This window comes from Thamnophis sirtalis, unplaced genomic scaffold, assembly GCF_051295495.1.
Source record: "Thamnophis sirtalis isolate CommonGarterSnake01/CBP01778 unplaced genomic scaffold, rThaSir2_p1.2 scaffold_11, whole genome shotgun sequence".
Taxonomy (NCBI): domain Eukaryota; kingdom Metazoa; phylum Chordata; class Lepidosauria; order Squamata; family Natricidae; genus Thamnophis; species Thamnophis sirtalis.
In genome coordinates, this window is record NW_028261391.1 from 35,673,689 (window position 1) to 35,696,336 (window position 22,648).

Here is a 22,648-nt window from a genome sequence, read left to right on the forward strand (position 1 = left end):
ACATGTGTTGGACCGACAAATTAATATATTTGTGTGACCATTTGATTTTTCTGGGTGCTGCTCTAGAGAGTCCAAACATGGGTTAAATACAGCCAATCTGCCCAGGACTGAATTGAAACTTTAAGCCATGCCTCTGGCGCTGATTAATCCTCAGATTTTTTCAGTTCAGCTATCCCAGTGGACGCGCTTCCAGTTTCTCTTCATTCCTAAGTGATAAACCATCATGTGTAGCATACCGGAAGTTCAAGATTCAATCCCTTCAGTCAATTCTGGGTTAAATCAGGCCGGGAGTTCTCTTAACATCCATAGATCTCAAGGAGGCCTACCTCCACATCCCCATTCGCAAAGCTCACCACAGGTTCCTGAGATTCTTTTATGCAGGCCACCACTACCAGTACAGATCTGGTAATTTGCAAAGATCCTAGCTGCTGTGGTGGCCTTCCTGAGATCTCGCCTGGTGCGCCTGCATTGCTACCTGGACGACGTCCTCATTCAGTCATTGTCACGGCAACAAGCGGTGCAAGACCTGCAGCACACATTGTGAACCCTCCAACATCACAGGTTCTCCATCAACAAGGAAAAGAGTAATCTGCATCCGACCACCAGGCTGCAGCACCTGGGCGCCATCTTCGACACCACCAGTTGCCAGGTCTCCGTATCTCCAGAGCGGTTGGCAAGCATCAGAAGCCAGGTGTTGCTGGTACTGCAGTCATTGCAGGCATCGATCGTGCAGCTGTCACAACTCCTTGGCAAGATGATTTTGTGCCTGTCAATAGTACCTTGGGCACACCTTCATTCTCAATACCTACAATGGCTCGTCCTGCTCTACCAGAGGGCCAACATGAGCAACTCTCAATAGCTGGTTCAGGTCTCACCAAAGGTACGTCAGTCCCTCCAGTGGTGGCTGTCCCCCACGCTGGCGAAGGGCACCCTCTTCAAAGAGCCAGACTGTCTCACCATCATGACGGACGCCAGTCTATTTCGCTGGGGCGCTCATCTCCACAACCAGATTGCACAAGGCAGATGACCAACACCCGAAGCGTCCCACAGCATCAACTGGTTAGAATTGAGAGCGGTGTGGCTCTCTCTCTCTCTCTCTCTCTCTCTCACTTCCAAGACGACATCATGGGGCGTCACATGAGAATCCTAACAGATAATGTGGCCACAAAGGTACACATAAACCGTCAGGGGGGCACTCACTCCAGGTCCCTGATGGAGGAGACAGAGCATATGGGAAGGTGGGCAGAAAGATACTTGTGCTTGATCCAAGCAGAGGACATCTCCGGGGACCACAACATCCAGGCAGACTGTCTGAGCAGAGCCACAGTCAATCACTCGGAGTAGCGCGTGCACCTGGATCTGTTCCACCAATTGTCTCAGAGGTTCGGCCATCCCCTGGTTGACTTGTTCGCCACCCTGGAGAACACGCACCTCCCCAGGTTCTTTAGATTCCACACCTTGCAAGCCAAGGGGGTCAACACTCTCCACTGTCCGTGGCCATCGAGACTGATGTACGCATTCCCCCCCACCGTTGCCTCTTCTTCCCAGGGTGATTCGGAAAATCCTGTTGGAGGAGGTGGAAATTCTACTCATGGCTCCCTACTGGCCCAGAAGGACCTGATTTGCTGACCTGGTGAGTCTTTCCATCAACCCTCCTTGGCAGATTCCCTAGCACGAGGTCTCTCTCAGCCAGGGAGCGCTTCACTATCCAGAGCCCCAGTGGTTACAACTAGCCATCTGGCACTTGAGAGGGACCTCCTAAGTAGGGGTAGTCTTTCCACCAATGTCATTCACACCATTAGTCGTCCAGATGGCCTTCTACGACCAGAATATACGACGCCACATAGAAGTCCTTCGACAGCTGGTGCAGAAAGCACGACGCTGTGGCCACTACGGCTATGATTTCTCAGATCTTAGACTTTTTGCAAGATGGACTCAACCAAGGCCTGGCCCCTAACACTCTCAGATGACAGGTGGTTGCCTTGTCCACGATCGTGACAGTAGAGCATTCTTCCCTTGGTCGTCATCCCATCATCCATAGTTTTCTTCAGGGTGCAACCAACCTGAGGCCTCCGGTCGTTCACAGGTACCCCTCATGGGATCTCAGTGTGGTGTTGTGGGCTCTCATTGGCCCGCCCTTTGAACCTCTCCGATCGGCCAGCCTCAAACATCTGACATTTAAGACAGCCTTTTTGATTGCCATCACGTTGGTACAGCAAATTTCTGTATTGGCAGCACTGTCAATTCACGAGGACATATGCTTGATACAACCTGACAGAGTAATCCTCCGTTTGGACCCGGCATTTATACCCAAGATCAACTCTTAGTTTCACCTTGCCCAGGAGGTCATAATTCCGGATTTTTGTCCGCACCCCAAACATCCCAAAAAGAAAAAGTGGCACATGCTCGATATTCATAGAGTTACGTAAGTACATCAAACGTACGGCTGCCTTCCGACCCTCTGAATCACTTTTTGTCTCGTTTCAACCTGCATCCCAGGGCCATAAAGTTTCTTCTCAGACCATCAGACATTGGCTATAGGCCTGTATTACCTCGGCCCACGCTATTTAATCTATTCCGGTGCCATGCCATATCACATTCTACCAGAAGCCCAGGCACTGATAGAGGAGATTTGCAAGACTGCCACGTGGACTTCTTTATATCCCTTTGTTTGAAACTACAGACTGGACAAATTTGCTTCTGCAGAAGGGGCATTTGGGAAGCAAGTTCTCCAGGGCATTCATACCAGCGGAGAGACCCTGGATGCTTCTGCTTCCTGCCCTAGTGACATTTAGCTTGGGTATGTCCAATGCTTGGACTCTCCAGAGCAACACCCAGGAAAATGACCATTGGCTTACCTGAAGGGTCATTTTCTGGGTGTTGCGAAGGAGAGTCCAACCCCACCCTGGGGTCTGCTCCACCATTTGTCATATGATTTCTTCTGGACTTGTGGATATTTTTTTTACGACCTTCATTGACTTGGTTCCTGAACTTCTCAGCGCACATTGTCCACACCTTCATTGAAGAAAATCTGAGGATTAGTCAGCACCAGAGGCATGGTTTAAAGTTTCAATTCAGTCCTGGCTGTATTTAACCCATGATTGGACTCCTTCACAGCACCCAGAAAAGGACCCTTCAGGTAAGCCAAAGGTCATTCTCAACATAAAAAAGAAGTTAAAGCCATCTGTAAGATCTGTTAGTATCTTACTTAAATGCATGTTTTAACTTGTGCAGGAAAGGAATGGGGAACTAAAGAAATTAGGTTACCCACAGACTATTTCAAAATGTTAACAGAAGCAAAGCATCAGGAAATTAAGGCTACATGAAAGTTCTTGCAAATAATTGAAACTTTTTACATTTTGAAAATGTGATTAACATTAATAATTTTTGCTGAACTGTGGGTTAAGATCATCAACTAGTGCTAAGTTCATTTAAATAGTGCTTCTAATCTAACTAGCCAGAAGTTATTGTTGCTAGACTATCCTGCCTGCAACACTTATGGCATATACCATAGTATGGAGCCACAAGTCCCAAACTCCAGCATATTGTAATGCTCTCCCTTCAGCTGCTCCAGATAAGTAATAAAGAAATATCCTACATCCTGAATATATGTGACTCTGTGTAAGTTGTATGTGTTATATATGTTGTCCTTCAGTACTTGTTCTGTAGAACTGTTTCAGAGCACTCTCTGATCTCTGATTTAACAGGCTGCTAATTCACACACATCAATCTTAGGTTTTTATATTACTTTTGTATGTGTATCCTCTGTAATACTTAATATTTCCATCTGTAGTGATCAGATAAATAAAAAATTATATCCATGTATTTGTATTTTTGCTCATTGTTTTGTAATTTAGTCTTTTGGTTTTTATTGTTATATCTTTACATATATTAACATACATATTATTTAAAAAAAAAATTTAAGTGTCAAAAATATTTCCTGTGCTGATGTTTGACTGTGCTATATAACTCAGCATGGACTATTTTCAAGACAGATACATGTCTGGATGTATCCAGCTTTTTCAGTGAAAGTAGTACATTACAAGCTCTGTTACTGTTGAAGGCATTGAGGAATCTGGTAAGAAAATATCTCTGAAAGAATGATCTATGGGGTTGTACAGTGTCTATGTCATTAAATGCTTTATGATAATTTTATATCATAAAATATTTTATAAAATCTGCCAGATTCCACATGAAAAAGTGGGCTTCTCATAATTTTGTTATTCCACAAAGAAATTGTCACAATAGCATCATAGTTAATTAAGGCTTTACCTACACTTCTGTTTTGCTTTTGAGAAGGTAATAAAACAAAACACATTTATAAATATAGAGGTGCAATCACTATAGTTGGCAAATCCAAGTGTTAACTTTTCTTCTCTTGTCCTTTTCAGTGTAGGATTATTGAAAGGTTTTTAAAAGTTATATTTTATATTTCCAAGGAAATAAACCAAATTGAAAGTTGGAAAAAAATACTGATGAAGATGATACCTTTTAATTCCATGTTTATGTCCCTGTTTCTTCCTTTTAAATTTCTTACTATATTGTTTCAAGAAGTCAAGAAAGTAGGATAGAAAAATAACCAACATCCATGTAAAACAGATTAAGTTCAGGGCTTTCAATTGCCAGGTGGTTTAATATGGATTTTTTTCCCCATAGAATATTTTTGGAATATTGGAATTATTATGTATTATGAGATGTGAGTTCATATGGTATTATGATATGAAATATACATTGTGTACATTTGCAATTTGCAATTAATTGGAAATGAGCATAGAGCTAATATATTTTATGATTTAAGCACCTTCTGTTCAGTCATGCCATTTTACTCTTCTTCTTTTGGAACAGTTCTGACATCCAGTCCATCTTTCCAAGAAAACCAAGAGAAAAGATGGTTTGCACAAATAAGCTTAAGTGGCCAGAATTACTGTGAATGAATTCTGAACAGAAAAACAACAATGTAAGTTATTTTTATTGTTAAAGTTACAATTCCATAAGCTTATATATAAAGGGGATAATTTTGATTGGTTTTTCTCAACATTTTTAAAAGATCTTTTTTATCTCACCTTTATTATTTTTATAAGTAACTCAAGGTGGCAAACATTCTTAAATACTCTTTCCTCCTCCTATTTTCCACATGACAACAATTCTGGGAGATGAATTAGACTAAGCATACGTGCGTGGCCCAAAGTCACCCCCTGGCTTGCATGCCTAAAGCGGAATTAGAACTCACACTTTCCTGTTTCGAGCCTAGTTCCTTAACCACTAGACCAAACTAAACTCCAGAGCTGAAGAAGCTTCTTTTATGGAAAGTAAAATATCTTCAAAGAAAAAACAGAAAGTCCAGTTGCCTCTTGAAAAAAGCACCTTTGGGACAACCATGACCTGGATGACTGAGAATCTTCATAGATACTAGACTAAACTACACTGTATTACTTAATGGGGTGAAAATGAGAACTAGCATTAATCAGCACTGAAATCTTTATATGATAATTCTTTTATTTTTCAATTATTTGAAAGGGCAGGAAAGCTTGTATAAGAACATAAGGCATATCTACTAAATAGACTATTATTGTCTCTAATGAAGGTAAGATTAGTGCAATTTTAGAGAAGTTCCATTTTTCTTTATTAATGTCAGTGTAACAACTAAGCAATATCTATTCTTAGATGGGACCACAAAATTCATATAATATCCTTCTCCGCAAATCTACTTCCAGCTCTGTGAACTGGAGACACTACATTCATACATGCCGGACCAATACATACCGTATTTTTCGGAGTATAAGACGCACCTTTTTCCTCAAAAAAGAGGCTGAAAATCTGGGTGCGTCTTATACGTCGAATACAGCATTTTTTGCATCCCGAAGCCCCACCCTCTTCACCAAAATGGCCACGTATAGCCTTATGGAGGCTTTCAGAGAGCTCCTGGGGGCTGGGGAGGGCAGAAATGACCAAAAAAGTGGGCCGTTTTTTGCCCCCCCCCCTCCAGCAGCACTCTATAAGCCTCCATAAGGCTATGCATGCAATTTTTTTTGACAAAAAAGGGCCCGTTTTCATGAAAAACAGGCCGTTTTTTGCTCATCCCCCCCCAGAGCACACTGCAAGTCCCCCCCCAAGGCTATTCATGCCTTTTTAAAGTTAAAAAACAGGCACATTTTCACGAAAAATTGGCCATTTGAGGAGGTTTGCAGAATGCAAAAACTTTTTTCCTTTCCTTCTCCAGCACATGGATAAATACACCTGGAAATATCTACCTACCTACCTACTCTCTCTCTCTCTCCCTACCTACCTACTGTATTTCTCTCTCTCTCCCCCCCTCTACCTACCTACCTACACATACACTCTCTCTTCCTACCTACCTACTGCATTTCTCTATCATCCTATCTGTCTCTATTTCTCTCTCTCTATATATATATCCCTGTATCTACCTACCTAACTACTCTCTCTCTCCCTACCTACCTACTGCATTTCTATATCATTCTATTTCTCTCCCTCTCTTTCTCTCTCTCCCCCCCTCCTTTATCTACCTACCTAACTACTCTCTCTCTCCCTACCTACCTACTGCATTTCTCTCTCTTTCTCTCCCTCTCTATCCTTCTATCTACCTACCTACTTTTTTAAAAAATTGCCTCTTCAAAACCTTGGTGCGTCTTATACTCCGAAAAATACGGTAATTTGTTTTGGCTTAGTGGGTATATGAATAGATACAAACAGTAGATACAAACTATTCTGGAATTAGTAATTCAGCTATATCTGAAAACCATAGATTCTCCAACTTTAATTTAAACAATAATAGTATTAATAACCAAAGCAGCTTATATTTTCCGGCATGATTCTGTTTCAAAATTTATCTCACATGTTTGCTACAAAGATGAAATGTGAATACCCACCGAAATCTTGGCAAGGTAGAAGTGCAATATAAATATGAGGTAAATGCAAGTCACTTTCAACCAACTGGACAACTACTGCCAAAGGATCAATGCTGCTTTTAAAAATGTATTCTGGTGTATTTTGGTAAAGATAGGTGAGATGCCACTTTGCCTTCTAGATCTCCTATATGTGGAAATTCTAATATAATGCACTTTTCACGCCACTGTAATTCTTTTTTTCTGTTTTTGAAATCTTATCTTGAGGAACATCATTTAAAACAGCATTTGTCAAGAAATCCACAGGCCTATGGAAAAAATTAAAAATGTTACTCATGTCTACTGCAGAACTTTGTTTAAAATTATTTATTAAAATCACTGTTGCATAGATTGGAAAACTGTTTTGCTAGTCTTACAAGAACAAAGTTATTCAGAGGATGAAAGCCAATATCATATAGTAACAAAACACATGACTTAGATATTAATAATGAATGAAATATTTGTGGCTCTTTCTGTAATATAAAAATCAGAATTCTTGGCTGATAATGACAATTGGTTTATTGTTGAAGTGCTGCATTTTTGCACACTAATTTTTATGTAAATAAAATTGGCAAACAAAGCAAATTCAAATAAGGGTTTAAATCCACCTACTGAGATGGTGGCCACATACAGTTTAACAATGATCCTTTATTTGATGAAAACTGTCATGAGCAGGGAAATAGTTTTGATAGAATTATATTGTCACTAACATTGAAACAATCCACTCAAAAAAAAGGATTAAGCTTCCCCCACTTCTGCTCCAGTCAAAACATCTGCTTCATGCAGCTACATTTCTTTCTAATTCAATGGCTGGCTTTACCATGGAAAAAAATCAGTTTATCAGTTTTTACTTTGTTTTTTCGGAATATGGTATATTAATGCTTATTAACTATTATTAATAATAGTAATTATATATTCCCCAATTATCCTCCACGTGCATTTTGGTGGGGATGGTCTTCCTGGGAGAAATGAAGAAAGTTACTAAAGGTGTGTTCCAACATACATAATCCATAGCTAAGGCATGAAGGAAACTCAAATACTTCGGCCAGAAACTTAAATACTTTGGCCACCTAATGAGAAGTTAGGACTCACTGGAGAAGATCCTAATGCTGGGAAAGATTCAGGGCAAAAGAAGAAGGGGACGACAGAATGAGATGGCTGGATGGAGTCACTGAAGCAGTCGGCATGAGCTTAAATGAACTCTGAGGGATGGTAGAGGATAGAAAGGCCTGGAGGAACGTTCTCTATGGGATCGCCATGGGTCGGACACAACTTCGCAACTAACAAAACAACAAAGGCATGAAGGTCTCATTTAAAACAAACAGCACGTACAGTTTAATGAACAACAGCAATGCTAGAAGATGTTCAAGTAACCAATCTTATAGACAACAGAAAAGGCATAATTTTTATACAGCAAGGAAGAAGAAATTGTAATCTATACTGTATTTTACCAAAAAAATTCCATTCTTATTGGATAGATAAGATAAAATGATTAAGGATGATGGGCCCTTAGGCTGGATGGCACACAGCACATACAGAGGAAGAGCTAAGATGTTTTGGAGTTCTAATGATATTTATGATGTGGCTAGATTAAAACTTTCATGGCATATACTGACCTTACTATACAGGAAAAAAAAAATCTGAAGCCCCAAAGACAGAATTACAATTGGCACATGGAATGTAAGAAGCATGAATGTTAAAAAACTCAATACAGTGAAAGATGAAATCAGTTAAACTTTGGCATCTCGGGTATCAGTGAATTGAAATGGACTGAAACTCTGCAATTTCAGAGATCATGCTATTTACTAAATAATAGTAAAGATTTACTATTTAAGAGCTGAGGTGGCACAGTGGTTAAAATGCAGTACTGCAGGCTACTTTTGCTGCCTGCCGGCTGCCTGCAGTTTGAATCACCAGACTCAAAGTTGACTCAGCCTTCCATCCTTCCAAGGTTGGTAAAATGAGGACCCAGATTGTTGGGGGCAATATGCTCTATAAAAACCTTTTGGAGAGGGCTAAAGCACTGTGTAAAGCACTGTGAAGCTGTATATAAGTCTAAATGCTATTGGTAATGCTATTGCTACTATTAGGACATGAAAAACTAGGGAAAAGTGATGTTGCTTTTACAGTCAGGAAAAATGTAGCAGATAGTCATCCACAGGTCATCCACTTCATTCCTCATCATACATACCAAATCTTTGAGGTGCGTCATTTTCTTTTCTTTTCTTTTTTTGGCCCAGGGTCATGCAGAACTCATATCAATACAGTCATCCTTATAAATAACTTGTATTTTATGGTGAATTTCAATTGGAGAGACTTCTTTGACTGTGAAAATTCAATTGTAGCATGTTTTTCAAATTACGCTGAGTTATCACAGGCTTCTATTTTACAAAGAATAGCAACACACACTTTCCCCCCCCAGGAACCTGCTGCCAAATGAAATGAAATAACAGATGCTAAAGAACATGTCAGAGCTTTTGGAGTATTAGTACTGACATCTGTTGGTGATGTATAGCATTGGAAACATTAATTTTCAATCAACCCTCATATTGCGGTAACACTGCATTGTGAACTACATTTTATTGGCAACTTGAACATAATAATAAATGATACTGTCCTATTCCTTTAATCTGTGCACCTGTTAGCTATTCTAAAGGCATTATATCATTTCTTTACAGCTAATGAAAAGCTATATTTAATGTGAATCTTACCATGCTTACTGTTAATAGGCTATTAGAAAGCTAACCAACAACAGTTTAAAAGGAAAAAGAACAAAGACAAAAGCTTTCAAATTTTATTTTATTTATTTATTAATCAAATGTATATAGCCACCTATGGCACTGAAGGCAACTGGATAGCACATAAAAATGGAGTCCAATCATTTATATATATGATATGTGTGTGTGTGTTCGTTCCAGCATAATTCTGGAACACCTCGAGCTATTTCAACCAAACTTGATACACAGATGACTTACCCTCTGGAAACAAATATGTGGTAGTAAGACACCCCTAAACCCCCTCGGGTTCTTCCTGGTATGGTATGGTACGTCAGAAGAGGTAGTGAAAAATCTATAGGACCAGTAGTAATAATGGTGTCCTGGCCAGGCCCCAAATCTGTTGTGTCAGAAGCTTCATCAGAAGCTTTTATTTTTTTTAAAGGTTTATTTTCTCTGCCAGTTCAGGCAAGGGAAAAAAGCTTTAAAAATAAAAGAGAGAGAGGGAGAGGGAGAGAGAGACAGAGACAGAGAGGAAGGGAAGGGAGAAAGAAAGAGAAGGAAGGAAGGAAGGAAGGAAGGAAGGAAGGAAGGAAGGAAGGAAGGAAGGAAGGAAGGAAGGAAGGAAGGAAACGAAACTCACTTTTCATCCGAAAGATTCAGCAAAGGAGAAAAACAAATGCTGTCATTTTAAATCGGAACTGAGCATGCCTGGCTGTGGAATTCTGGGAGTTGAAGTCCACAAGTCTTAAAGCTGCAAACTTTGGAGAGTCCTGCTTTAAACTGAAAAGCTGCTTGGAAGGAGGTTTGCAAAGTGACATTCAGCAGTTTGTTTCTGGGTCAGCTGAACAACAAACTAGATAAAAGGAAGGATTCTTATATGGTTCTGTGTTTTTGAAGTTTTGGGGTTTGTGCAATATAGGCTTTGTGTTTGGATGATTCCCTGTTTGTGTGAATGAATGGAGCCAAACTTTCTATAGGCTCATTATATCATTATCACTATTTGGCAGGAATATGGAATGAGCCTCAAGCAGGTTTCTTTGTTAGCAGCTTGATTTTTCCCTTTCTGGGACTAATATTTTTTTTGGAGGGGTTGCTTCCCACAGGGAAGGTAGAAAGGAAGGAAGGAAGGAAGGAAGAAGGAAGGAAGAAGGAAGGAAGAAGAAAGAAAGAAAGAAAGAAAGAAAGAAAGAAAGAAAGAAAGAAAAATGCACAGCAATTTAGGACTAGAAGGGTACTCAGAGGTCATCTAGTCCAACCCCCTGCTGCAGCAGGAAACCTTACATTGTCTGGATTATTTTGGTGCCTCTAACAGAGAGAAAAGTTGCCAGAAAGGAAAAGGAGTTTACTAGGACAAGGCTGCCATGCAGAGAAAGGCAGAGATAGTCCTTGACTTATGACTACAATTAAGCCCAAAATTTTGGTTGCTAAGCAAGATCATTGTTAAGTGAGCTTCACCACATTTTATCCAATCCATGACATCTCCTGGTGAGTGACATCAAGTTGGCCATGCCCACCCAGTCACATGACCACCAAGCTACGCCCACAAAATAGGCCACTCTACAGAATAGGTAGTAAAAAGTTTTGAAACCCACCCCTGCCCTCAGGGTGTGTTCTGTTAAGATACAGCCTGTTGTGCCTTAAAATGGCTTCTACAGTATTGCTTCTATGATACAGCGCAGTGGAATTGCCATGGTAACGGCTTCACAGTACTCCATAAGGGCTCCCTCTGGTTAGGGGAAAAAATCTAACATTAGAAATTACATTTGGTCCGGGCATTTTCTCTCTATAAATAAATATCTGGGCATCTCCAGATTATCAACTAGTTGCTTCATAAAAATGGAGTGCTAATGTTATATATAATATTAAAATGTGATACGATTTTGCTGACATATCTTTATATTTACACTAAATACTTAATTTGTCTTGATAGCTGAACTCCCTGGATACAGTGGCTTCATATGGACATAACATTAAGCTAGTGGCAATGCCTGGCTGACTTATCAAAATTTAAAAGATAAGCAGGCCAGGCCTGGTTAGTGTTTCAATGGGGAACCTCCAAGGAATACCAGTATAGCCTAAGCTGAAAAAAATCAAAAAGATTCTCATAAGAAGACAATAGTAGACCACTTCTTTACATGTTCATTTCTGTGAAGTCACCCTGGCTCAAATGGAGACATTAGCGCAGCCTCTTCTTAGCATATTGTTGCCAAGAAAATTGTATGTTTGTTGTTGTGTATTCCATAGCAGTTGAGCACATCTCAAAGACACTTTTATGTATTCATAGAATTCATTCATTATAAGGCTGGTTCTACTGGAATTTGACTTATAATTCTGTAGATTTTTGTTCCATTTTTTTCCCCAAAATGATCTGTGGGACAGAAAAAAAATCTCAGCTTGCTCCATATTTGTTTTTCTTTCTAGGTCCATGTGGTTATGATATTTAAATTCTATAATGCCTCCTGCCATGGCAGATATCCTGGACATCTGGGCAATAGATTCACATATAGCAGCTGATAGTTCAATCACTGTGGATTGCCTGCTTCCCACTGGAATTTACATCAGTCTAGAAGTTCCTCGTGATGCCACTATTTGTCATATCAAACAGGTAAAATGCTGCTTAGATATTTTTTATCAGTATTTTTACTAATTAAGATTCTTCATATGAATTATTAAGATGTTTTTAAGATGTCTTATGGGTTATTTTTTTTCTCCTATGAGAGCACAAGTCATTTTCATGAAACGTCCAGTCTCAGTAGTGGTTATCTAGCTTCTAGTCATAGAAGAAGAGCAATATAATAAATAATATTTTGAAAAGAAAATAATCCCACTGCATCCCTTAGAGAAGATTCCAGAGGTGCTGTTCTTGAACCCTCTGGATCTTTAGAAGTGTACTTGCTCAGCCAACTCTCTCTTCCATTAACTAAATAATAAATGTAGGAGATCTCTGTTTGGTACTGAAGATAGCCAAGCACTTTTATTCCATTTTTAGGAAATAAGTCTAATGATTGATTAATAGAGTAAATACATTTGGTTTGGAATTGATTTTTGCTTTCATAGTTACCCAACCCAGTTCAATAGTTTGAGAAACTTACCAAAGAGATCACAAAAGAACCAATTTGCAGAAAAAAGCTCTTAGAACTTTCTGGTTAAATATAAATAAAGTTTTATAAGTGTCCTTTTTGTTACCGAAAGGCTGTTCTAGAATACTCATTGTAGTAGAAGGAACTAGTTTTCTCATAAACTCAACATACCAACACATGGAAATTTGATACTTTTGTTGTTCTTTGAAGGCTTGAGTCAGCTGGATTTGATTTAAGGATGTTTGTTTATGCTGGAGTTTGAGTTTGCAAGAGTAGGAAAGGAACATCAATTAATGCTGAATTTAAATTGAAAAAGAATTTACTTTCCAGTTGATTCACAACTGCTACCACAATTTGATCTTATTTGCAGCTATTATGGAAACAAGCACACAGCTACCCTCTATTTCATCTTCTTCTGGAGATTGATTCCTACATGTTCTCCTGTGTGAACCAAACAGCCGTACGTGAGGAACTGGAAGATGAAACCCGAAGACTCTGTGATATTAGACCATTTCTTCCTGTTCTCCAGTTAATTACAAGAAGCTGTGATCCAGGAGAAAAGTTAGACTCTAAAATAAGTGTTCTCATAGGAAAAGGTAAATGTCAATGTTCTTGTTTTGGGGATAACGCACTACATGCACATTAACTTGAGATGAATTGAAGCAAGATAATTATATTTTTATTTTACACTAAACAACCCATGACCTGTTGGGTCATTCTTTTAGGAACATTTCCTTACCTAAACAGAATGGCCACTGGTGGGCAACAAAACAGTGGGAGCAGGATGGATTTCGAACTTCCTGTGTGCTTCCCAATTGCTTTTGCTTGTGGGAAGCTGGCAATGAGCATCAAAAAACCCTTCTCCTTGGCTGGATTACAGAACTGCAGTCACTTTGTGACGGGGGATAAATGGAGTCAAGGACCATGAGGAAAACTGTACTCCCCTGCCCATCCCAGCATGTTCCAAAGGTTCCCTCCCTCCATGAGCAAGAGGACATAGTCATCGATCACCAACACTCTTTAGATAGTCCTACTTCACCAGCAGGCATCGGAGTTGCTTTCTCACTATCCATCACCACTAAGATTACAGATTACAACTTTGGTTTCAAAGCAGCCAATTGCTGGTTGTATCTCAGTCTTTGCCATCAACCTATAGGGAGGCAGACGGAGTGTGGAGTTACAACTGTCCCATCTTTCCTTGTATAATGTAATGGATTTTTGGGATGTTTAGTCAAAAGTATAATATTCTATCTATTTATTGCTGAGAGCTGCATTAAGAAGTCCAGATACCTGGAAAATTTGGAGAACAGACATGTTCCAACTTGCATAACAGTTTGAGAATTCTGAACTGGGTCAATTTAAACAATATTGTCCAACTTCTTTAGCTCTCCTTTCCTCCACCCCTGTTGCACTTTATACATGAGAATGACATCTCCTCACTTAGCAACTGCAATGCATTCCTTAAATTGCAAGTAAAATGGTTTCTAAGAGAACAGATAAAGATGCCGTGAAGATCACTGGTTTCTACTGTCCCATTTTAATAAACTCTTGTATAACTGTGCCATCATTACTCTCATTCTGCATGCATTGTGGTCAGATGCACAAAATTTAGTTAGTATGTGCAATACTCAGAAAATGATTTTTTTTTTAATTACCATTGTATTTGCAAATAGTAATTAACTAAGATAGCCTATAAACGAGGAGTTATAGACAGAAATGTAAAATGTACAGATTGTATTTTTTTAAAAAAAACTTATCCTACAAATGATTAAATATGCATTAAAATTAACCTTTCAATATAAAGAAAATAATGTAATTCTATAGTTATTAAACACTTTACTTTTTAAACCTCATGGACTGTAAAAGGCCCTTAGTATGTGGGTGTCATAAATGTTCATATATTAAATGGACTTTAATGATTATAATAATCAATAAGTAGGTACAGTAAAAGCTTAAATTTTGCTGTTGTTTTTTTTTTAAAACACAAAAACAATCTAGGCCTCCATGAATTTGATGCCCTACAAAACCCAGAAATCAAAGAATTTCGGCTCAAGATGCGACAAATTAGTGAAGAGAAAATGCAGTCACTGATGGGATTATCTACGATGAATTGGTTAAAGCACACATACCCACCAGAATTACAACCAGCAATCCAGGACAACTTCCAGGATAAACTTTATGGTGGCAATATTGTTGTGGCTATCCATTATGAAAACTGTCAGGTGGGGTTTTTAATCTAATTTTCACACTTTTCTATCCTTTAAATAATTTTCACTAAATGTGAAGGAGTTGATGGGCATTCTATGAATTTCTGGTCCCTTAATTGTATTATTTTGCAGACAGCTATGTTTTAGAACCAAGAACAGTTTTAAGATCTAATCTGATATGGCATTGCAGTTGATTGAGAGCAAACATGAAAATTCTATGATTGAGTGTAACTGTACATTTATGTATTTTATATACTATAAGCTGTCCAGAGTCTTTTTTGTTGGATGGCCTCAATACCTAATAAATTAAATTACATGAATGATTTTGGATCCCACTCCTTTCATCTCCTTGTTTTTAAACCAAAACACTTTTTTTCCGATACCTTCTGAATTAACTGTTAAATTTCACATTAAAGTGGAACATGGCTTTGAGCATTGCAACTTGAATTGTGAAATTACAATATAAATCTATTTTAATTTCTGAATGTTTGGGAATCAATGGCATTTTATGGCATTTTAAAAAATGACTAATGTAGGTGGCATTGGAAATCTTAATTTCATTCTCAAAAACCGAAGTGCTTATCTCTGATAGTTGTTCTCCTGTTAAAAGTAAGTAAGTAAAATCTTTGTTACGGTCAAAGACCAGCAATACACATTCGTTTTTACATTATATTAAAAAATACTAACATTAAGATATAATTAAAAAGTATTGACATTAAAAGTGGATAATAACACAACGGTCCAGAGATTATTAGAGGGATGTCCAGATAATTGGTACAAGATGGTACTATACTTCTATAGCCAATTTTTTTGTTATGGAGATTGCAGCAGCACAGAACTTTGCCACTGCATACGTGGTAACCATGTTACTGTCCTGGAGGAGAAAGCCTAGATAAAAATTGTCTGCCCTCCCTGGCAATCTTTCTAATAAGGGGAGAATATGTGCAGACCTACAAGCTCTGTATAGCTCGCAGTGTAATAGTACATGTGAATTATATTCCACTTCTCCTTTACCACATACAGACCCGTTCTGCTATAGGTGTTCTCTTATACCTGCCCTGGAGGAGTGCTGAAGGAAGAATGTTAAATCTGGCTCTGAAGAAAGCTATTCTTTGTTTTGGGGAGATCAGGTCATTTAGATATCTTGCCGATTCCCACACACCCTGTTTGATTCTGTCCTTACTGGGGAGGGGCAACCTATTTAGTTCTTCTTGGAACTCCATGTCCCTCATTCTATCAATTACTACTTGCTTTGCTTGCTCAAAGCCTAGGGACATTAAGAATAATGGTGAGAGCCCATAAGAGCCCAGCTTGTGATGAATTGCTTGTTTCCAGGGGGAAGAGAAGTTGTCAGTCAACTCTAGTGGGGACAGTCCCTCTGGAAAGAAATGCATTTTAAGCCAATAAATGATCATCATTTTCCAGGCTCTTACTTGAATTTGAGGCATGCCTGTTTCAATTCTTAACTGGGCATTTGGAATTCCATTGGGAGCAGCTAAGATGGCTCGCAGGAATTTTGTTTGTATGGATTCTAACAAGTCTCTCTTTGCAAGGATTCCTGTTTGTGCCCCGTAAAGAATTTGTGCCAATGTTTTGACCTCAAAAGGTTTTAAGGCAGCAGGTACTAACTGACCTCCACCTGTATAAAAGAAATGTTTGATTGTATTTGAGGACCTAATGGCTACTTGCAATGTGTGATCCAGGTGTGCCTTCCATGTCCCTAGCAAGTGGAAAACCACACCAAGGTATCTAAATGTTCTAACCTGTTCCAAACTATATCCTTCTATTTGCCAGGAGTATTGGCTTGGTCTTTTAGCAAAAACTAAAATTTTTGATTTATCGAAGTTAAGGACCAGCTTGTTTTGCCTGCAATAGCCGAGTGTTGCCCTAATTGCTCTCTTCAGTCCTATGCGGGTTTGTGATATGATAGCAGTGTCATCAGCATATAAGAGAATTGGCACTTTGCGTTGTGCTAGATTAGGAGGATGGAAATCAGGGTTCTGTAAAAGATCAATCAGGGGATTAATATAGAAGTTGAAGAGGGAGGGGGATAGGATGCAACCCTGCTGTACCCCTTTTTGTACCCTTACTGAGCCGGTTAAACTCCCTTGGGGGTTGCACCTCACTTTCAGGGTGGAATTGGCATACAATTTTTGTATGAGGAAGAGGAGGCGTTTATTGATAGTGGTGCATTTTAACTTCTCCCAGAGGGTTATCCTGGATATTGAATCAAAGGCCTGTTTAAAATCCAGGAAGGCCACAAAAAGAGAGGATTTTTTTTTATATGTGTATTTTTGTACTAAATGGTGGAGTACCAAGATATGATCCACCGTCGATCTTCCTTTTCTAAAACCGTCTTGTTCGTCTTTGATTATCCCCCCTGAAATTAGCCAATCTTGAAGTTTATAATTTAGGTGTTTGGCATACAGTTTACTAATAATGCTTAAAAGACTAATGGGTCTATAGTTGCCTGGGTCATTTCTATTCCCTTTTTTATAAATTGGTATGATAATTGCTACTCCCCAATCTCTAGGCATATGGCCTGCTTTGTCTATAAATGTAAACAGTGATGCTAAAAGTGGAGCCCACCAACTGGCGTTCTTTTTAATTATTTCTGGTAGGACATTATCAGCCCCAGGTGCCTTATTAGCCTTTAGGGCTCCAATCAACCGGGATATCTCTTCTGGTGTAACAGGGGGCCAGTAAGGAGTTTGGGCCATAGTAACTTGGCTCTCCTTAGTTACATAGTCAGGATCTGTATAAAGCTCCCTAAAATACTCTTCCCAGGCATGAATCGGAACCTGATTTGTTGGTGGTAGGGGGAGGAAGATTGTTTATTTCAATTCCAGACTTAACCATTCATATTAAGATAGCTGCAGTTTATGTCTTGTCCAGTTAAAACAGCAATTTCAAAATAAAAGATAGTATAAATGATAGTTACTAACAAAAAATGTTTTGTTTCTATATGCATAAGAGTAAAACAGATATCCTCTAGTTGTCTGAAAGTAAAATTATATTATTTTTTTCTGAGTGCTTAAGATTAATCAATATAATGTTTATGAACCTGCTTGAATATATTTATTTTTGAATATATTTTTGAATATTCTTATTTTCTTTACAAACAAAAATCGGGGGCGTAGAGAAATTAATTTAGCTAAGGGCATATTAACTCTTTCTTGCCATGTGTTTCCTGACTCAAAATTTCCATATCAGCTGATATTTGCAGGAATTGTAGTTTAAGAGGAATTTATCAACTGGGAAAATAGCTTTTTTAGAAAAAGTTAATTTCAATCCCATCTCTCCTAGAAAACTTATTAATATTTATGTTAGATTTTGTTCATTATTGTATAATACTTAAACTGTGTGTAGAGCTTTATAGAAACAGGTGACTCCTATGAAATATCAACTATATACAGAAAACATAGCTGATGACTTTATTTTTGAATATTTGCTATTTCAGTTTATGTCTTGGGCTTTGGCAGAAACTTCAGAGAACATAACAGTTTTGAGACAAATACATTTTGAACCTAAGAAAATATTGAATTGATTTTGACTGACTTCTTCATTTTAGCTATGATATTCCATCATGATGTTTGGCTGCTTACCAAAAAGCTGATACATAAAGTTCCAGACAAAAAATAATAAAATAATAAAACCAAATGAAATGAAAACTGAGCTATGATTTACATTTGTCAATAATTGCTTTTGAATCCTTACATTTTTTTCTAGAGTGAAAGCTCCATATGTCTTTATAAAACTATTTTGTGAATGTGGAATAGACACTGCTAGGAGGATTCTTAACAGCAAAACATTTTTCTTGCTTTATTTTAGTTGTATAGTGTTGGCATATTTCTGGCCAATTTTGAAGTGTCTGTAAGAATCAGCATTTGAACTCCGAAATACCTTTAAGAAAATTTTAAAATTATTTTTCACAGAAGTTTTTAAAATACTGAAACACAAGAGTTTTTGTTTTTCTCTGTAGAATCAATTTTGTTTACTCTTATTTTTATTCGCCATATAATAACCCTTAATTAATTATTGCACAGGATTTATATAATAATGCTATGATAATGCATAGAAATTATAATATAATATTTTATACATTTCTATGTTTAATAATAATTTAATATATTTTATTAACAATTTAATAAATAATTTCATAAAAAGAAATTAAAGTCTTAAAGCTGATAAAAGCTTATCATGGGAACAGAAGATTTAGAGGCCAGATAAGTGATAAGATAGCATTCATCAAAAATTTGAAAGGATGTCAAAGAGAAGGTCAAATGCTTTTTTGAATACATTCTTGTAGAGATTACTCAACCCATCTTTCTGAGATGCTTTTAATTTAAGTTCTGAATTGAGCAGGATGTGGGTATAAGAGTTTTATATATGGTATGAGTTTTCTATATCGTATGAGAGCCTTTATGAGTTAAAAACATGCCTATAATACCTCTAGTTATCAGTGATTTAACCTGTCAGATAAATTATGTCAATCAAAAGTAATTTTGTTGAAAAATATTTATCAATCTAAGTCATTCTTTTACCAGTTATATAGTGTCTTTTTCACCTAACACAAAAGATAACTTAAAATAATTATAATTTCATAAACAAATTCCTTTTAATGCTTGATAATAATACATTCTGTCTCTTCTTAATAGGATGTATTTAGTTTTCAAGTGTCTCCTAATATTAACCCTATTAAGTTGAATGAATTGGCAATTCGGAAATGGTTGACTATCCATGGAAAAGAAGATGAAGAAGTTGATCCTTGTGATTATGTGTTACAAGTTAATGGAAGAATGGAATATGTTTTTGGGGATCATCCATTAATTCAATTCCAGGTAGCTTTCTCACAAAATAATATGCCAATTTGGAACTTGGAAAAACAAATTATATATAAAATATTGATTTAAACTGTGAATAATATTATTATTATTTTTTCTTTTTAAGATAAACTTATTTGTTAATGCTAGTACACATGGACTTAAAGAGAGAAAGAATTTCATATAAATGATTATGAGAACTTTGTTGTCATATTAATAAAAAAATTATAGTATTATACATATCCCAAACAACATTTTAAAACTTAAATATGTAGAGGTGGGAGCAAATTATTTAGTTACAACTTTGGATGTATTGCTTAATTGGTAATAAAAGTATAATCTTTTTTCAATATACTCTTATTTTCTGAAGTTCTTTGGCCTTAATTATTTTTTAATATATGGAAGTACATATATATATATATATATATATATATATATATATATATATATATATATATGTATGTATATGTATATGTATATGTATATGTATATGTATATGTATATGTATATGTATATGTATATATATATATATATATGTATATATATGTATATATATATATATATATATATATATATATATATATATATATATATATGTATATATATATATATATATATATGTATATATATATATATATATATATATATATATATATATATATATATATATATATATATATATATATATATATATATATATATATCAGATTTGTACAACCCCTGGTAAGCCCCAATTATGGGAGGAAGCTAACTGCTTCCATCATCTGTCCTTCGGCTCGTCACAAGAGTCCATCACGACAGAAACCCAATATTTTTACTGTTGCCTTTGTTATATTTGTGTTTTTTTATTTGTGCTGATAAATAAATAAAGGGAGACTAGTATAGATCTATTTCAAGCTATTTAGCTCTCATCAGCTAGCCATACCCTTACTGGAACCTGGGATATAGCCCAGGTTCTAATCCCAGTAAGGGTATGGCTAGCTGATGAGAGCTAAATAGCTTGAAATAGATCTATACTAGTCTCCCTTTATTTATTTATCAGCACAAATAAAAAAAGGGAGACTAGTATAGATCTATTTCAAGCTATTTAGATATGTGTGTGTATATATATATATATATATATATATATATATGTGTGTGTGTGTATATATGTGTGTATATATATATATATATATATATATATATATATATATATATATATATATATATATATATATATATATATATATATATATATATATATGATAGATATAGATAGATAGATAGATAGATAGATAGATAGATAGATAGATAGATAGATAGATAGATGATAGATATAGAGATACAGATACAGATAAGAGCCAAGGTGGCGCAGTGGTTAAATGCAGCACTGCAGGCTACTGCTAGATCAGCAGGTCAGCGGTTCAAATCTCACCGGCTCAGGGTTGACTCAGCCTTCCATCCTTCCGAGGTGGGTAAAATGAGGACCCAGATTGTTGGGGGCAATATGCTGACTCTCTGTAAACCGCTTAGAGAGGCCTGAAAGGCCTATGAAGCGGTATATAAGTCTACTGCTATTGCTATTGCTATAGAGAGATAGAGAGATATAGATATAGAGAGATGATAGATAGATAGATAGATAGATAGATAGATAGATAGATAGATAGATAGATAGATAGATGATAGATAGATAGATAGATATAGATTAGATATAGATATAGATATAGATATAGATATAGATATAGATATAGATATAGATATAGATATAGATATAGATATAGATATAGATATAGATATAGATATAGATATAGATATAGATATATAAAGGCCAATAGCAGCTAAAGAACTGCCAAGTGTCGTTTCATATTGTCGTGATCAGATAATAATTTATTAATCTTACATAAATATAATTTAAAAAGTATTAAATTTATATGCCGCCTGGCTCCCAGCAACTCTGGGCAGCTAAATGTGATTTTAATTTACTTAAGATACAATGTGTATAGTACTATACACTACACAGTAGTATGGAGCTGAGGTGGCGCAATGGTTAGTGCTAGCTGCAGTTTGGCAGTTTAAATCTCATCGGCTCAAGGTTGACTCAGCCTTCCATCCTTCCAAGGTAGGTAAAATGAGGACCCAGATTGTTGTGGGCAATATGCTGACTCTGTAAATCACATAGAGAGGGCTGAAAAAGCACTATGAAACAGTATATAAGTCCAAGTGCTATTGTTATTGCTACACATGCAAATTAACATTTTCTTAAGATTAAGTTATTAAGTGCAGTTAATTAAGTTACCTATATTTAATAATTCCCTGCTTCCATTAGAACTTTTACAGGAGCTGCAGGGCTCACATTCTGTCTTCGGGAAGGAGCACAAAGGGCCCTTGGGATTTTGCACAGTCACATTCCTATTTGAAATGCTCTATGTAATTCTGAACTTCCAAGTATAATTTATAATAATATAAATATATTTATATTATAAATAAATTACATAAATTACATATTTATAATATATAATTTTCTTTTTCAGTATATCCATTGTTGTGTAATAAACAGAGCTCTTCCTCAGCTGACACTTATTGAATGCAGCACAATTAAAGCAATGTATGAACAGGAAATGATCGCTATCGAAGCAGCAGTAAATCGAAAATCAAACAATCTTCCTCTTCCTCTACCACCCAAAAAATCACGTGTGAGTTTTCATGCATATGTGTGGATGTTACTATTGGGGGAGGGGTATTATTGCTTTAGACCTGAGGTGAGGCATTTATTCAGAGAACTCTGATTGCTATCCAGAGATTTTCAAACTATAATACTGCAGTGCCTTAGAATGATAAAATATATTTGTGTCCTTCAACAAAACTACTTCAGCTGTCATAGTTTTGGTTAAACCTATGGAAGCCCACTGTAGACTTGTTCAGGTAAGACGGGGGAGTTTT

The 22,648-nt window shown here is 36.7% G+C and overlaps 1 protein-coding gene across 5 annotated transcripts in view; it reads left to right on the forward strand.

Moving 5' to 3' along the window:
• PIK3CB (phosphatidylinositol-4,5-bisphosphate 3-kinase catalytic subunit beta) overlaps positions 1 to 22,648 on the forward strand; it is a 76,045-nt gene that overhangs the window by 16,008 nt on the left and 37,389 nt on the right. For 3 of the 5 annotated variants that reach the window (XM_087725505.1, XM_087725504.1, XM_087725506.1), the window contains 7 exons: positions 4,846 to 4,957; positions 11,550 to 11,631; positions 12,039 to 12,224; positions 13,070 to 13,295; positions 14,698 to 14,921; positions 19,565 to 19,747; positions 22,240 to 22,401. In XM_087725505.1, the coding sequence (XP_087581631.1) occupies positions 12,072 to 12,224; positions 13,070 to 13,295; positions 14,698 to 14,921; positions 19,565 to 19,747; positions 22,240 to 22,401 (948 nt within the window). In that variant the 5' untranslated portion in view covers positions 4,846 to 4,957; positions 11,550 to 11,631; positions 12,039 to 12,071. The remainder of the gene's footprint in view (positions 1 to 4,845; positions 4,958 to 11,549; positions 11,632 to 12,038; positions 12,225 to 13,069; positions 13,296 to 14,697; positions 14,922 to 19,564; positions 19,748 to 22,239; positions 22,402 to 22,648) is intronic. The other 2 variants (XM_087725507.1, XM_087725508.1) reach the window with 1 other exon arrangement.